This window comes from Eleutherodactylus coqui, chromosome 1 (genome assembly GCF_035609145.1).
Source record: "Eleutherodactylus coqui strain aEleCoq1 chromosome 1, aEleCoq1.hap1, whole genome shotgun sequence".
Classification (NCBI taxonomy): Eukaryota; Metazoa; Chordata; class Amphibia; order Anura; family Eleutherodactylidae; genus Eleutherodactylus; species Eleutherodactylus coqui.
Window position 1 is genome coordinate 479440625 of NC_089837.1, and position 18320 is coordinate 479458944.

General features: G+C 45.8%; 1 protein-coding gene across 2 annotated transcripts; it reads left to right on the forward strand.

Annotated features, from left to right (window-relative positions):
* Positions 1 to 1948: 1948 nt before the first annotated feature.
* MYL6 (myosin light chain 6) lies at positions 1949 to 16998 on the forward strand. 2 transcript variants are annotated; one of them, XM_066585183.1, is made up of 7 exons: positions 1949 to 2081; positions 2302 to 2329; positions 7718 to 7861; positions 9872 to 10045; positions 10705 to 10782; positions 13671 to 13715; positions 16533 to 16998. In XM_066585183.1, exons 1-6 carry the CDS (start codon positions 2079 to 2081, stop codon positions 13697 to 13699), a joined length of 456 nt encoding a protein of 151 aa, XP_066441280.1. In that variant the 5' UTR covers positions 1949 to 2078; the 3' UTR covers positions 13700 to 13715; positions 16533 to 16998. The 2 variants fall into 2 exon arrangements, with proteins under 2 accessions (XP_066441280.1, XP_066441272.1); XM_066585175.1 differs by lacking the exon at positions 13671 to 13715 and having other exon boundaries at positions 1950 to 2081.
* Positions 16999 to 18320: the final 1322 nt, after the last annotated feature.

Genomic DNA, 18320 nt, shown 5'->3' on the forward strand with positions numbered 1-18320 from the left:
CAAATCCGCTCTGTGTGAACCCAGCCTGAGAGGTTAATTTGGCCATGAGTGTAGCGCTCCAAGTTTATTAAAAGGTACATGCTAATTACTAAGCTTGGTGCATGTCTGAGGCGGCTTTACACCAGACTGGCATCTACAGCAGCGGCTAGCTGATGAAGATTTTACCTACCATTTATGCCAGTTTCTGGGCTAAATTACATTAATCCGACGGGCCCATGAGCCTGACCCCTTAAAAGTAACAAGCGGGGCACAAAGGGGGAAATTTACTAAGTCCTGCATTACCGGTATCAAGGTTGAGTTTAGTATAATTTTCCCGTGCGCTTAATACATGGAGAGGCGCATGCCGCTCAGTGCGCCTTCACCGATACGTATACTGGGTGCTGACCAGGCGTACATTACTAGCATAGATTACGCCACTCTCTGCCATAAATTATGCACAAATCTGTCGGTCTGGGGCGGCCAAGCCCTTCCCGATCCCCATCCACTTAAGGGTGCCGGCAGACGAGCGCATAAACGGCGCGTTTTTGCGACCAAACGTATATATGTGACCATCTGAGGCAATGGTTTCGAATGTATTCGTTCACATGGGCGATTTTACGGCGCGTAAAAACGGCAATTCGAAAAAAAACGGAACATATGCGACCGAAATACGCGCCAACGCATATTCGATCGCCGAAAAGACTGTTTGCAAAGTAGGAACAAACGAAAATACGCTTTCTAGCTCTGGTCGTGATCGGTGAAAAACGATCGCTCGGGCGATTATACGTTGCGCTCGTGCGAACGTAAATACGCCTACGCTCGTCTGCCCGCACCCTCAGGCTGCATTCCCACGAACATATATTGGCTCGGTTTTCACGCCGAGCCGATATACGTCGTCCTCATCTGCGGGGGGGGGGGGGATGGAAGAGCCAGGAGCAGGAATTGAGCTCCCGCCCCCTCTCTGCCTCCTCTCCACCCCTCTGCACTATTTGCAATGAGGCAGGACGAGGGCGGGGCTAAATTGGCCAAATTAGCCCCGCCCCGCCTCTCCCCATTGCAAATAGTACAGAGGGGCGGAGAGGAGGCAGAGAGGGGGCGGGAGCTCAATTCCTGCTCCTGGCTCTTCCATCCTCCCCCCCTGCAGATGAGGACGACGTATATCGGCTTGGCGTGAAACCCGAGCCAATATACGTTCGTGGGAATGCACCCTCACAGAAAGGGTGCGGGCAGACGAGCGTAGGCGTATTTACGTTCGCACGAGCGCAACGTATAATCGCCCGAGCGATCGTTTTTCACCGATCACGACCAGAGCTAGAAAGCGTATTTTCGTTTGTTCCTACTTTGCAAACGGTCTTTTCGGCGATCGAATATGCGTTGGTGCGTATTTCGGTCGCATATGTTCCGTTTTTTTTTCGAATTGCCGTTTTTATGCGCCGTAAAATCGCCCATGTGAACGAATACATTCGAAACCATTGCCTCAGATGGTCACGTATATACGTTTGGTCGCAAAAACGCGCCGTTTATGCGCTCGTCTGCCCGCACCCAAAATGTCAGGCTGACAAGTCACAAAATCTTTGTGCGACATTTTGTGACCGTTCTTCTCAGAAAACCTCAGTAAATGTCCCCCAAAGAGTTATGAAACCGTCTAAAACAATAACTGCTCTGTTGCCCATAGCAACCAATCACAACGCATCTTTCCTCATAGTACTGTGATAACATGAACGCTGCAGTGTGACCAGTTGCTATGGGCAACAGCCAGCTTTTCTTTTAGACCGTTTTCACAAATCTGCTCCAGGGAACCCAAAAGTCACACCATTTTTGTGCGAATTGCAAAAAAAAACATGGCTTTATATGCACTAATTTTGTCGGCCGGGGAGTTTTAAAAAAATCGTATAGACCAGTTTGCAATTCAGTCTAATGACAGCAGAGGGCGCTGGTACGTTATGCGAGTTGGGGCAGCGCTTCCTGGCGGCGCCGTCACAGTCTCGCTGTCCAGCTATTGGCTGGACCGCTCCGAGCGGTGACATCACCGGCACTAGAAAGCGCTTCCCCGGCCGCCCGCCCGCCCGCACATTCCGGAAGAGGGACGAGCTGACAACATGGTAAGCGGCGCCGGCTGCCGGCCTGGGTAGTAGTTGGGGTCTTGTATTGCAGCAGTGGTGGGTTTGTCTCGGCCATGACTAGTGTGCGGGGTGATGGTGGGGGGCGTCCTGCAGGTGGGCGCGGTGCGGGGGAGCTGCGTACAGACATGACGGGATCTTCCGGCCGCTGGGTGTGGACGGCGCTGTCATCGCTCTAATGCCTTCTCCTTGTGTCTTACAGAGCGACTTCTCAGAAGATCAGATCGCCGGTGAGTTGGCCGATCATGTCGTGCAGACATCGCCCCCAGTGACTGGGGTCATTACTGCTCTTTTTCTTCCTTCACCTCTCATCCTGTCTGTCTCTCTCTCCTCTGGGCATCAGGTTGACTTGTCCCCGATGTAATAGGTGGTAAGTGAGTGGTGTGCAGTGATGGACTACTACCCCCAGCCATCCCAGATTGTACTAAAACCTGCACTTTACTAATCTGTGGAGGAGCAGGTCTGACTAATATGACTTATTTGCTGTCAGAACTTTATGACCGCCCCCCCCCCCCCCCCTCCTTCATCTACGGACCGCTGTAGGCTACTCTAATATAGGCACATATGCGCATTACGGTTGTCTTATAGATGTTACAACTCGTTTTTTGTTTTTTTTGGGGGGGGGGGGGGTCTTGCCTCTGCATACCATCAATTAGGTAAATACTGATCTGTATTTACCCAGTGGGTAATAATTGCAACATGGAAGCAAAAAAATGGGTTATTCTGGGCATTTTAAAGGTACCGCTCACGTCCCCATAGCGCCATAAACTAGGTGATGGCTTTGGTGAGGGATGCGGCATGGAGCTGGGTGACTTAATTATTATTATTTTTTTTTTATCCTCGCCCGCCATCCAGCGCCGTCAACCGCCGCGTACAGGGTGCGTAAAAATCTGCCTCTTCAGAGTCCAGTGCTCCTCCCATAGACTTGTATAGGGGTGCGTGCGCTCAAGACTGCAGAGCCCGATCTTTTAGCACCCCGTGATCTTTGGAGGGGGGCAGCGCTGGAAGCAGGGGAGTATAAATATATATACCCTCACCTGGTCCCCCTCGGGTCCTCTAACAGCACTATAACTTAGTTTATGGAGTTGTGGGGACTCAGATTTTTAAAAACTTTTTTTTAAACTGAACCTGCCATAAAAATAAAAAATGCGTCCGTGTGACCAGCCTGATACAACCGCGTCCCTTTTTTACACGGAAGCGCCGATGGCCGTCCAACTGACTAATGGCTCCTATGCTTTCCCAAAGAAGCGATGATCTGTTAATGGAGGTGAAGCGGAAATCTCTGCCCGCCTCCATTCACAGTAAACAGGCAGACCTTCATAGATGAGTAACTGCATCTTTAACCGGGCCGATTGTCGTTTTTTGGGTGGGGGCTTTGGGTCGGTTCTCTGCAGAAATTGGATGGCGGGCAAATTATAGTTTGTCGTTCATTTGCGTCAGGCATTTACACTGAAGGATTAGCGTTCAAATTCCTGCCATCCAACAAGAATCTGAATTTTTTTTTTTACCAAGTACAATGGCCTATTAGTCCCACATTACGGTCCCCGAAACGCTGCGCTAAAATACTCGTCTGAACGTGTCCGTAAGCAGCGATTCCTTAATGTGCTCCCCATGTTAGAATCGCTACTTGATTGATGAGTGGTGCCAGCAAACTTGCAAGGGCAACTACAGTTGGCAGACGGCTGTGGTGGGATTTCTAGAGGGCATTTTTGGTGATTAAGGCTCCAAAGCATAACGGTGCCCCGATGCAAGAACTGCAGACCCCTGCGGGGAGGCCGGGAGGTGCTGCTACACATGTGCAGACGGTTCCTATTACTACTGCATGTAATGTTATGCAATGACTTGAAGCGCTATCAGAATTCAGTTTGAATAGTTTGTTCAGAACTAGAAAAAAGTACAGGATCGTGTTCCTTCCACCCCCCCCCCAAAGAAACAGCGCCGCTTCTGTCTGTGTTTGGTATTACAGTCCAATTCCATTCATATGAATTGTGATGAGATGTAATAGCGGACAGCCGGTATTACATTAAGGAATGCTCTGCATGGAATCTCACTTTAGAAGAAAACGAAAGTTTTCCAGCAACTAGGGCGGCATAAAATACTTTATTTAATTAGGAACTTGGATTAAAACCCCAAATATGTACCTATTGCAGTGCAGTGCATTCATGTTAGATCACCATGGAGCGACAAGGAAAAAACCTGGTCGCCCCGTCTGACTTGTGTGCAGCTCTCTGCTTGGAGATGTTCTGCATCAGTTGTGTGAGGACTGCCGATGGACCGGTCACTTTGTGACAGTTCTAAGGAGCAACTCCTATAAAAGTATGTTGGATGTGTAATTCCCTACAATATCTTTCCATCCGTTTATAAATAGTGGTTTGTAGCATTACAGTAAGTTGGGCTGCAGGGAGGCCGTGTCCATCAGTTCAGTCTGTTTTCACCCCCTTGTTGCAACTTTGTTGCATGCAATAACAAATAAAGCTACTCAGCTGTAGTAACTCTGTAGTTCTGTATTCTTGTACTGTGTATAAATTGGTCTAACTGCATTTTAAGCACTAGTTACAATGAATGTGTGCCCTAAGTGCTAATGGCCAGAACTGGTCTGCATGTGATACTGTGTATATAGTGACTGTCAGGATCTGCCTTATAAGGTGGCATCGGCTGCTCTCGGGATGCCGTCTTCTTGCAGTTCTCTGCATGTTCTGTTGACACAGCCCGCTCCCTCCTCCCTTCCTCTCTATGAAGATGGCTGCCAGGCTCTTTGTGGTCTCCTTATATGGTAACAAAGCCTCATTTTGAGCATCTGGGGAAGGAGGAGTCGGGCCGGTGCATTCCTCCGGAGCCCCGGGCTTCTCCTCGCAAGTCCCATACTGTCAGACTAAGGGTTACGGCTAGGGTTAGTGTAACATGTTACATGGGCTCAGCACAGCTCTTCTATGGGACTTGTGTGGGACGGGGTTCAGCTTCCCTCCCTGGAATGCAGCAGACGGGGTGGGACAGGGAGTGCCGCCGCCGGAAGGAAGTGGGAGACTGGCTTACAGTATAGGAGCAGGAGTGCTTATAGAATACAGCATGCAAGGAACACTGTGCTGCAAGGCAATTAGTAGACGTAACAGTAATCACTTGTGTACAGAGGCTTCTATGCAACAAGATGCTCTATCCTGGTTGTAGAAGTGACGTGTAATAAAACTATTTTTTTTTTTTCTTAAAGGGGTTTTCCAGGCATCTTACTGTTGATTACCTATTCTGTGGAGGATGGGTCAAATCAATAGTCGATTGGCCAGAGTATGCCGCTTGGTATTTCGGCAGGTACCTGCTGTCATCACCATTACAACTGGGTACAGAGTGTAAGCTGCTACTGCTTTGAGCCATCTATGGTGGTCTGCACTTGTAACTGTAGGTGTAGTATCCATCAACCTCATTCAGAGCAGTCCGCTTCCGCTCTAACGCCTGTGTGTGGCAGCATTGACAGCTGGCATCTGCTCAGCTGAGATCGTGATCAGCGGACCCCGGACGATCAGCTGTTGATGACCTAACCTGAGGATAGGTCGTCCATAGCATTTCCTTGGAAAACACCTTTAATCAAGTTCTTTCCGTAAGACTTTAAGGCTTCTCTTTGGACCCTCTTACAAGGAAGGTGCCCAACAGGCCAATGATTGTTACTCTTGTGCTTTCATACAGGATCAATGATCACGCGGTGAATGCAGGTGGAGCGGCCGGGGATCGCTTCCGGCTGCCTGTCTCCATTCACAGTAAACGGGCCGCTGTAGATGAATGGCTGCCGGTTCACAAAGGCCAAGTGTTTGCTGTGGTTACACTAAACAATCATTCTGTGTCAAAGGGGTTTAAAGGATCTGTAAAATGTCCAGGAGGGTAAAAAAAGGCGCAATATGCATAATCCTGGGACTTTGGCCTCTGAGGTCTGATATTTGGGGACCACAGCTGTGGGGTGAAGTCTTTACATACTTCCCATTCCTGCTGGATGTACATGGCTCCATATAAGGATGCACAGTCTGTATAGGCAGCACTCCGGGGGTTCTGGATAGAAAAACATTCATTTTGACCTGTAGTATTTTAATTCCAACCTTGTGATAAGGGTTTTTCTAGACTGTAATGTTCCATGTCTCCTCGACCGGTTGCATCCACCGCCCCTCTGTGCAGTGAAGCCTGGTGAGAACCAAGTGCTGCCTACTGTCATATCCCTACATATCTACCGCTGGTCTATGAATGAGATGTATGTAAACAAATGGCAGAAAATGACTTGGGGTATGGTCACATGGCAGACTCTGATGTGGATATATGCCGCAGATCCGCATGTGGATGTACCCCTTGTTTACGGACAAAATGCACATGTCGTTATGTCTGTGTTTTTTTTCTTTTCTTTCCGGCAGCATGGCTTTACAATCCGCATTATGAAGGCAGCAATGCCCCATTCAAGTGATTCTGCACCAAAACCCACTAGATGAACATATTCTAAAAGTGGAAAACCCCAGATCAGATGCATACATTGAATATGCTGTCCATCCCTTGTATTGTGCCCATATATCCTACAACACTCTGCAGGGTTTCTAACTATGAGTCCTGTCCTCAGTATGGCTCATAATCAAATACTGCTATTTCAGACACTTACAATAAGGTCGGTTCATCTGTTTTTGGCTTAAGTGGAGCTACATACAAATACATGGAAACTCCTTGAAAATGTTGCCTTTATCGGGGTTGGAATTTATGACCCCGGTGATTGAAGGTGGCAGTGCCAGCCGTCATGTGTAAATGGGAAGCGGATGGTTTTTGGCCTGGTACATGTGCCTGTTGGGATAAACACTATGGTGGAAGATTATGACTCTTCTACTGTTTTCTCACAGAACTCCTATTCCACGGTGAGTTGTCCGCTTGGGGTAGAAGAGTGCTTGGCTTGCATAAGCGATTTGGGGAGATTTTATCAGAACTGGAGTAGCAATTTCTCAATGCAACCGATCGTATGCCAACTTCTTATTTCTCTTCTAACCCCTTTTCTTCATGTAAAGTACTGACCATGATGAACTGCTCGCTGCTCTTAGTTATAGGTCTCATTTTTGCTGTACAAGGTTAGTATTGCAGTGACCAGTATCACTGTTTGGTAGTACTTGTGTTTTTGATGCTTAAAGAGGTTGTAAATTACTGATGGCCTATTTTCTGGCTGGGCCATCAATAGAAAAGTGAGGGCACACAAGCCAACATTCTTGCTGATGCTTGTGCTGAGCTGATTTCTGCAGGAAGCAGACAGCTCCAGTTCCACTGCAGTGGCCAGGCTTGGTATTGCAACCATATATTTCATTAGGAACTTGGACTGCAATACCAAACCTGGCCACTGCAGAGTAAATGGAGCTGTCTGCTTCCTGCAGAAATCTGCTAAGCATCTGAGCTCAAGCAGCTCATCAAAGGGAGTACCAGGTAGAACAATCTACTATTAATGGCCTAGCCTGTGGATAGCCTATCAATATTTTACAACTAGACAACCCCCTCAAAGATATCAGATCATTAGAATATTTTGTATGAAGTAAATTGGCGATTGATCTATACCTGGGAGCAGCTGTTCCAGTGATATTTTGTTTTATAACCACTTGTATCTGCTTCTTTTATACCAGATTTCAGGGAAGCTTTTGCTCTCTTTGATCGCACTGGAGATGGCAAAATCGTCTACAACCAGTGTGGAGATGTCATGCGTGCTCTGGGACAGAACCCCACAAATGCTGAGGTTCTTAAAGTCTTGGGAAACCCTAAGGCTGAAGGTAAGTGAGCTTTCAGAGGACCTGGAATTGTATGAAAGGGGTATTCCTGTAAGGTGCTGTTTTCAAGCTTCCACCAATCCACTGATTGGACTCTTGGGGGGTCCTGATTGTCCTACATCCACTCACCTCTCCAGTGCCGCTCTGACTTGAGTTGCGTCCCTTTCAATGTAGAGCGGGCAGCGCATCAGCGGTGCTCCTCCATTGTTATCAATAGGGCTGACTGAAATAACTGCCCCATTGAAACTACTGGCATGGCACCACGTGTGCTTGGTCTGAAAATTATGTAACTTGGGTCGGAGTGGCACTGCAGAGGTGAGCTGACTACCCCCTCCTGCCAAAGAGTAGTTGGTGTCCTAGTAGTTGGATCCACACTGACCTGGTTTCACCCATCCAGTGGATGGGTGTAAACTTAAAAAGGTTATTCCAATAAGGTTTTTTTCCCCATCTTTAACAGCCGATATTCATGTTGCCTTGCTAGGCCATAAGCCACGGTGACCTGGAAACTTCACATTGGCTCACAAAACTGGGAGAGACTATTAACCCCTTAGCAATGGACCGATAGTTTTGTTATGTCCTGCAGATGCAGGGCAACCTCCCTTAATACATCCTGGGTGTCAGCTGTTTCCTGCAGCTGACACCTGGCAGCAACAGCTGCGATGAGCCAAGCGGCTCCTGGGGGCTGTTAACCCTCTAGATGCTGCTGTCAATTCCCGTACGGATGAGATCGCAGGCAGCCATGCGGGTGTCATGGCAGCCGGGGGCCTTCTAAAAGGCCCCAGGGCTGTCGTGGCAGAATGCCTATCAAGCCGTCCACGTGGGGTGGCTTGATAGGGTGCCTGTTAGATCACAGTATAATGTAATGTAATTACATCATACTGCAGGAGCGATCAAAGCATCGCAAGTTGTGGCTCTGCTAGGGGTACTAAAAAAAATATTAATAGTTGTATGTATTGCAAAAATGTTTTAGATCACCCACTCTTTTGCCATATTTATAATAAGATTCTAGATCCTAAAACAAAAATACATATTTGGTATCGCCGCGTCCGTAAAAGTCCGATCTATCAAAGTAAAGCATTATTTACCCTGCACAGTGAATGTCGCCAGAAATGCACTTTTGGTCACCCTCCATGAAAAAAATGCAAAAAAAGCAATCGGGATGTCCTGCAAAAAATGAGCCCTCCCACAACTGTTGAGGGGGGGGGGGGGGGGGGGAAAGCTATTGGACGCAGAAGATGGCAGCGGAAAAAAATTTAAAAAAATTAGATATCTTTGAAAATAATAGAAGTAGTAGAGAAAAAACCTAAGTTTGGTATCGTAGTAATCCTACTGACCCATAGAACAAAGTTATCGTATCACTTGTGTTGCAGTTTGTGCGCCGTAGAAACAGACGCACCAAAAGATGGTGGAATGTCCTTTTCCATTTTACTCCACTTAGAATTTGTAAACGTTTTTCAGTACATTATATGGTACATTAAATAGTACAATTGAAAAACACAACTAATACTGGAAAAAACAAGCCCTCATACATAAAGGAGTTATAATATTTTTTTTTAAGGGGGGGGGATAGCGAAAATAGAAAAACAAAAAAGCTCCATCACTAAAGGGTTACATTTCTCTGCCTAGAAGATCATATTTACTTGGCATTGTCTGGTCCAGGTCTGAAAAGGAGTGTCAGCTGTTTTGCCTTGGCATAGCTGCTGACCTGACGGCACCATGTAGGGTCAGTGGAAAGGATTATACTTGCATTTATGGACACTTGTATCATCAACAGGACTAGGAAAATGAACCACTAGTCCCATGCGTATCACTCAGGAAAGCATTCTGGAGGTGGGACCTCTGGCTCAATACTGTCTAATGTGCCGCTCTGACAGCTGGGAAGGACTCCTGGTCAGACGCTTCAGTTGGGGCTGTGGAGCGGCCCATATAACTTCCTTTAAATGCTTCTAACTTGGATCCCCTCCCCCATTTTCCTATGAAGTAATCGGTTTCTTACTTTTTTTTTTCCCCCAGAGCTGAACACCAAGACCCTTGGCTTTGATCAGTTTCTACCCATGATGCAAACCATTGCAAAGAACAAGGACCAGGGCACTCCAGAAGACTATGTAGAGGGGCTGAGAGTATTTGATAAGGAAGGCAATGGCACGGTCATGGGGTCAGAGCTTCGTCATGTTCTTGTCACACTAGGTAATCAGAAGTGGAAATATCAAATCTTTGCTAAGTTGGACGTCCTGCCTCCTCATTATAATTGTAATCTGTACGGGATCTGCTCTCCTGCAAGTGGAACATTCACGATCTGCTTCCCTGGTAGATGGGGAATTATTAATTAGTTGCTAGTACTTTATAGCCTTGAAGTCCAGGAGTCCCTAGAATAAAACATTAGGAAATAACAGAAGTTTTCCTGATGACTTTTCCATTAATAACTTCACTAATGGCAGCTACTGTGCTTAGTGGTGGTAAGTCATCGTGATTGTAGATCGCCACTTCACTGCCTGGAATGTAGGGGGCAGTAGTTTGGGCAGCTTCGATAGATCTGCTGCATCTTACTGCTAGATGTCTGCACTGCCTAGTAAAGGGTGGGGCAGGCAGAGGAACAAAGTGCAACTACACTTTAAAAACTTTTGACATGTCAGAAGTTTGGAATGTCACTAATAATCAGTTTGATTTTCCTTGGTTTGTGATGTAAGGGGGCTTTATTTCTGTTTGGGTTTTTTTTATTTTATTTTTTTTAAACCTAAAACTGCATTTTAATTTATGGAAAAACAAGCCTGACTTTGCGATATATCCCAATATGTTCTGATATGGACTATGAATTGTGCAAACTGTCTATACTTCTTAAATTTCAGGAGAAAAGATGAGTGAGGAAGAGGTGGAGATGCTGGTGTGCGGCCATGAAGATGCCAATGGGTGCATTAATTATGAAGGTGAGGGCATACTTCGGAATGGTTAAAGAAAGTTTGTTTGTTTTTCCTCTAATGAAGTTCTAAATGACTGCACACTCAAGCTGTGTGAGAAGTTACTATGTGCTGCCAGAACTAGGTGAGCGCTAACCAAGAGAATTAGTGTGAGGTTTTCACGGCTCCATTAAATCGGTGAAGAAGTTCTCATCAGACTTTGTCATATTAACTGGTTATTCCATAAATGTATTGATCTGTGGGTCATGACCATCGGGCTGCCACCATGAATGGTCACTCTTCATTAACCTCTTAGAGACTGCAATACACCTTTACTGACCTCAATAATGGGCTTTAAACATGCACAGAATTCTTGTAAGGGAGGTATCTTGGCTGACTGCTAACAGCCGGGCTCCTGCTCTAACCACCAGGAACAGAGAAACCTCATATCTTGGCAGCCTAATCCCTTACATGCCACAATAAATGGCAACTACAGCATATAAGCAGATGACGAGGAGAGGGTTTTTTTTTTTCTTTTCTCTTCCCCTTTCACCTTTTGGCAGCGTGATCGTAAGGTTCCAATAATTTTTCCATGGCAGCCAGAACCCTGACAAAGGCCTCTGTCTGCCTTGTAACTGTCCATTAAGCCCTGCAGAGTCAAATAAGCTGCTGTCATAGGCTTAGTAGAATGCACAAAATAATGCAGTGACCTATCCTAGTGATTGAATGATTGCATCTTGAAGTCCACTTCAGGGACTAAAAAAAGTAAAGATTTAATTTTTAAGAATAACTACCCCACAAAAAAAACATTTTGAATGGATGAAATGTCTAAAGAACTTTTAAAAGGCAACTGTGCTTCAGTTTTGCTGTCATATCAGGGAAAAGATTTTACCAAAAGATCAAATCAACAGTTAGGCTGGGTTCACACAGGGCGGATTTGCTGCGGAAACTCCGTCCGGAATTTCGCCGCGGCACATCCGCCTGCGGCCGCTAATCCCGGGCGTAGCCAGCCATGTGGACAAGATTTCCCACAAATATCGTTCACAGGGACGGCGAATCCGTCACAGCAAAGCCGGCGTTGCATGTCCCCTTCCCCCCCCCCCCCCCCCCCAGACAATGAAAATACTTTATCTTGCATGATGAATGCTGTAAAAAAAACTGGAAAAAACTGAATTGCTAACTTTTTTTCTTGCCTCCAAAAAATACATTAAAAGCAATACAGAAAATTACAAGTACTGCTAATTGGTACCAATAAAACAGCTCTTCCTGCAAAGAAGACCTCGCAACTACACTTATGGGAAAATAAAAATGCCATGGGTCTTGCAATGCACAATGTAGATTCAATGGCTTCTCTTTAAAAACTTGTTTATACCACAATTAATAGAACACACGTACCCCAGATTGCTGCCATTTAAAATATACAGTTCATGCCAAAAAGGAAGCCCTTGTACTGCAATGTCAATAGTTGTGGCTCTTGCAATGCAACAATGAAAGTTTCTTTGTTAAAGGGGTTGTCCCGCGCCGAAACGGGTTTTTTTTTTTTTCAACCCCCCCCCCGTTCGGCGCGAGACAACCCCGATGCAGGGAGGTAAAGAAAGCTCACCGGAGCGCTTACCTTAATCCCCGCGCTCCGGTGACTTCTCTACTCACCGCTGAAGATGGCCTCTTCCTCCGTGGACCGCAGCTCTTCTGTGCGGTCCACTGCCGATTCCAGCCTCCTGATTGGCTGGAATCGGCACGTGACGGGGCGGAGCTACACGGAGCTACACGGAGCCCCATAGAAGACTGCAGAAGACCCGGACTGCGCAAGCGCGGCTAATTTGGCCATCGGAGGCCAAAAATTAGTCGGCTCCATGGAGACGAGGACGCCAGCAACGGAGCAGGTAAGTATAAAACTTTTTATAACTTCTGTATGGCTCATAATTAATGCACAATGTACATTACAAAGTGCATTATTATGGCCATACAGAAGTGTATAGACCCACTTGCTGCCTCGGGACATCTCCTTTAAGGTCATAATAGGCTGGTCACTAAGGGGTTAAAGATGCAGAACCAGCAGAGTGAGGGCGCCTCCGTTCAGAGATGTCTGGTCAACCTCACATTAATAAAATATATCTGGGGAATCCAATATATATGAAAGCCTTGGTGAGGAAACTAAAAAGGTTGTCCCACCTCAGCAAGTTCTCCCCATACACCAGTTAGGAGAACTTGCTGAGATGGGAATACCCCCATAAGTTCTCACTTGTAGCAGAGTCCTTTGAGAGGAGTGGGAGCCTTGCTATATGAACTTGTTGTAGTTTGTTTTTTAATGTAACCCATTTATATCTGGTAATTTGCACAGTGGTTAAAAGGATAACTCTAGTAAGGAAGTCCCAGAACTCTTGCATATCCTGGGTTTCCATATTTATATAAGGGGCTTCTGCTTTCTGAGCAGCCAGCATCACTAATGGCTCTTGGCTAAATGCTGCTGCAGCCAGTAGATGCTTCTCCTGACCCCCTTCCCCATGAATGCTCTGTGTGGCTCGAGCATTCTTGTTTAAGAGGCATAGTGTTTTAATACAGGTGTTCTATTAAAGCTGGGATGTCTATTATGAAGGACTGCTCATTGCTGAGCAGCGTCATTGGCTGCAGCAGCAGGTTTACAGGACATCAGAGGCAGCCTGTTAACAAAGAGCACAGACTAAAGTCAGCGGCAGGGGGGTGAATGGGGAAAGGGGAGTATCGGCTACCTTATTTTACACTACAGGGAACCCGGTGAGATGGCCCTTCATAATGTGGACTACCCCTTTAACTTTTTACGCCTCTTTAGTCCCTTACTGGAGTTATCCTGACAAATGCATGTCCTCTGGTAATTCTGGGTCTTGGTACCTTGTTTGTATCTTACATGGCGTGTCTCTGATAAATCTTCCTTCCCACAGCATTTGTCAGGCATATCATGTCAAGCTAAGTAACCTCACCGCTGGGTACGCTGGTTCCATCGTCTGGCTCAGTTTGTGATTTATCTTTTGACTCTTCTTCCCCTTCTCTAAGCCTCTTGATTTTCCTGGATGCCTTGGCATGTCTCTGCATGCTCTCTGCTGTACCAGAGCTGAATCTTACTAGCTGGCAACTGGAGAGAAACTAAGTTGTCAAAGTAGCGCCTTAATATACTCTGCCAAACAAACCTCCTTTTTCCGAAAGCCAGCTGCAGTGACTGGATGTGGATTGATGTGTATAGTTGGTTATTGTGTGAGCAGCAGAAACAAATCACAGAAAGAGGACCTATTCAAAAATCGCCAAAAGCAGCCATAGTTACTGATCTAGGGATACAGAATACAAGGGCAGGTATAGATGCCACATCTCAGCATGCTGATGGGCAAACTGCTATATGGAGGACCACTGTACAACTGTGATACTGAGGGATTGTTTTATGGGATTTGTTGTATTCTTCATTAGTACGATCTAATGTACCATACAGTACTCCTCCATATAGCATGCTGGGAGATGTGATGTCTATACCCGCCCTTGTATTCTGTATCTGCATACCAGGAAGTATGGCTGCTTTCTGTGTGATTTTTGTGAGCCATAGATGTAAAATGTCTTGATTTATGGTGAAATACCAACATTCTATACTTCCAAAAGTGGACATTTGTACATCTGACTAAGAATAAGCTTTGTCTGTTTTGCACAAGTCGTCTGTAACACGGTGTATTCTGTGATTTGTGGCTTGATCCATCTTAAGAAAAAAAAACTTCTTGGAACTTGGCTGATAAGCCTAGATATGGAAAAAAAATAGCCTTAAAGATGTAGTCGTGTGCAGAGGGCTGTATTGCAAAAAACAAAGCTGCAGTATAAGTGACCGAAAAAAATAAAAACCCTTCATAGAACGATGTAAAACTGCTAACGTCATTCTGTGTGAAGTCTGACTTGTGTGACATGTTCTCTCCTGCAGTACTGAAACCTCTTGCTTCAATGCTGATGGCAAAAACTTCTGTAGATACTAGAAATATCTCTGCGTATGCCATTCAATATATGCTTAGTTTGCAGTAGATTACAAGTCTTAAAGGGGTTTTGGGGACTTTGTATATTGCTGACCTATGGTCTGGATCGGCCATCCGTATTGGGGGAGTGCCGTGGCCACTACTCAAACCTGTGATGTCATGAAGATTGTATCAAACCAATATATGAAGAAATACATTGCCGTCAAAATTAAAGACCGTATATAATCAAACCCACGAGACAGACGAGAGCAAAGATTTGGTTTATGTACGTCTTTAATCATGATGACTGTGCAATTCCTCCTTGGGGCTCCTTCACACTGGCAAGGGCAATATCTAGCCCAATATAATATCTTCCCCGCCATCCATGTGAAAGCCCCATGGATGCGAGGCGTTTTCACGTGCGGCAGAGGATCGCCGAGTTCTCCCTTTGCTTTCAATGGGGCTGCGCGATCTCACAGCCAGATAGAACATGCCTCGATTTGTGTCATGCAGGAAAGAAATCGCTAATGTGAATGGACCCATTCAAAAGAATGGGTTTCATATTTGCGCAAGATTTGTTTTGTTGCAAGACGCACCATTTTTCTCACCAGTGTGAAGGCAGCCCTATATATTGGTTTACTTTGTGTTTATTGATCATGTGGCCTGAGAACGGCTCGGCCCTATACAAGTATATGGGATGGAGCTGCTGCAACATATACTGTGCTGTGCATTGTATGCAGTGATGTGACAGCAGCAGTCCCTTCAAACCACCAACTGGTTAGAGTCCACCACTTGGGATCTCCACCTATTGGGTAGTGATGATCTATCCTGAGGATGGGTTAGCAATATGTTAGTCCTGGAAAACCCCTTTAATAAGTAGTGCAGCTTAATAGACTACTGATATGGGAGAGGGGCTCCTATGGCTCTCTGAAATAATGGAATGTTTCCCCCATCCACACATGCATTCACTATATAGAATAGGCTTCATCAGTCTGCCTTATTGGATAAATGATTAAAACACTTTAGTTGTTGCATAGACTAAGATGCCAGTCAGGCCACCTTTTTGTAGCTGACTTGGAATGATGGCCCAGAGGGTGTCCAGCCTTCTGTCACCTCATCCGGCTCCCTGTATATATAGTCCAATTCTCAGCCAGTCAGTACACTATCAGTCTGTTACACAATATGACTAAGGTATATGTTAACCATGTCTAGCCAAATATTGTGAATCGACCGTACGTAATCCACATCAGTCTTTTTAGGGTCTTTGAATGGCATGTGGCTCCATCTTTGAACCCCAGAAACTACATTATGGGCTCAAAAGTGAAATCTGTATGTGCATCTGATTTTGCGTAGAGACCGCTCTGGAACGGGGGACCCGATGAGTATAAAATGCAGCGCCCCGGACCACTCACTTTTGCATCCACAATGTAGCTTACAGGGCTCAAGTTTTGGCCCGCCTCTAGTACTCATAGACTTGTGATAGACATCTGGCCCCTTCTGATTATTGGTTCCTCACGAATGCAGCTTTTACATGATTAGACAGACTGTGTAGGTAACATGTCTTACTGACACCATCTGCTAATATAGGAGCTCTTGCCCCCTCTATATGGGAATGTGGCTCTCTGACCTGCTGGTTTACAGGCCTCTTAGTATCTTGTGCTTTATTTTATATGAAACAACTCTTTGAAGCCATTTCTACCTTGGCTTGGCCTCTACTTCTTCAAAAGTTGTTCATATTACCTGTGCCAGGCAGCTGGGCGCACATCCCATGATCGGCGACCAGGCTGCTTTAATAACTTGTATTTTTTGTTTCTTCTGCAGAACTTGTCCGGATGGTAATGAATGGCTGAATCGTCTCCGCTGCATGCTACCAGCCAGACCAGAAGGACGGCTTTCATGTATTAATGTTTTCTATCTGTTATATTTTACTTGGAGGGACAGTTGAGTTTATAGAATGAAGGGCCCTGAAAGTTCCCCAACTTGTCCTGCTTGTCCCTCTCTCTGAAGCGGTTTCATCATCCGATCTCAAGAAGCTGGCGCCCATCGCACAAGGATAACTGCAGGTCGTCTCCCCCCAACCTTAACTGAACAGCAGCAAAAAAGAATCGGAATTCATAGTAAATTATTCTATTTTTCCCATTTACTAAATAATAAAGTTCCATATTGTTCAAACCCTCCCTATGAATTGTCTTTGCATTGGTATGGAAACCTTGAACAGGAACAAGGGGTTAATTAAAATGGCATTGTTTATGGTGAGATCTGCTCTAAATAAATGCTTTATACAGAATGTTGTTTGACTCCTAATTTAGTCTTGTGGTTCCTATGCCATGGGTTTAGTACATGCAGAGGAGCGCTCAGGTGTATGCAGGTGTTCTTGCTTCTCTTAAAAGGAACCTGTCAGGTCAGCACATATTAATTTATGGTGCTGTTCTGGGAGGAGGGGGGTAACTTTATACTTGCCCGCACCCTGTTTGTACCTGGAACATATAAAGCCAGACCCTCATGGGCCTTCTAATTGCATAAGCTGACAGGACCATAAATGATACTGGCTTCCTAATACACAGCCCACCGTAACACTACAACAAGGGGGCACAATCTGCTAGTTGGGGGAAGATTATAAGTGATGGAGTAGATTCTTGGAACAAGATTCCGGCAGATGTGGTTGGAAAAACAACTTTATTTCAGGCTGCCAGGGATAAGTATAGAAGGGCAGACTAGATAGACCATGTGCTCTTTCACTGCTATTGCTTTTCTGTGTTTCTATGACTCCATTGTTGAGGCCCAACAGCGTCAAGTAACTCCCTATGCACTAAACATACACCAGTCATCAGAGCCCCCACTTACTATAAAAGCCCCAGTCACAACCCCTGTACATTATCCCTACCTCACATGCTATACAATGGATTCCAGTTGACCGCTGACACATCCATTCGACAAGACTGACTACAGCCAGTAACCAGAATGCTGCTAGGAAGAATGTGAAGGTGCTAGAGCTGCAGGGATCGGTGAGCATAGCCTATTTTCTTTATGGGCATGGGCATTTAGGACCAAGCACTGTTTACATCGCTTGGTCCTGGGCTTTAAACCCAGATGATTGTAAAAATACTGCATGGGTTTAAAGCCTCTTCTATAATCAGAAGCATATGGGGTTGTTAGTCACAGCTGATAACCCAGAGGGGAAGGCAGGAGGTGTTTTTTAACAACTTTCTGCCGCCTCCTTTCTTTAATACACAATGCTCAATGAGCGTTAAATACTAAAGTGAAAGTATAACTTCCACTTAACGAGCCGGCAGTCATCTTACTGCCGGGATTCCCCGCTACAGGATCGTAGCAGACCCTGATCAGCTCTGCCAGTGACTATTGTCACAACAGGGAATGTTTCCCTGTAACTGGAGCTCTTAGGCTGGGTTCACACAGGGCGGATTTGCCGTGCGGAATTTCGCTGCGGCAAATCCGCCCGCAGCCGCTAATCTCGGGATTAGCCAGCCATGTGGACGAGATTTCTCAGAAATCTCGTCCACACGGGACGGCCAATCCGCTGCGGTAAGTCCGGCTGAAACCGCGGCTGCGGTTTCAAAAGATGCAGCATGTCTATTTACTTTGTTTGTT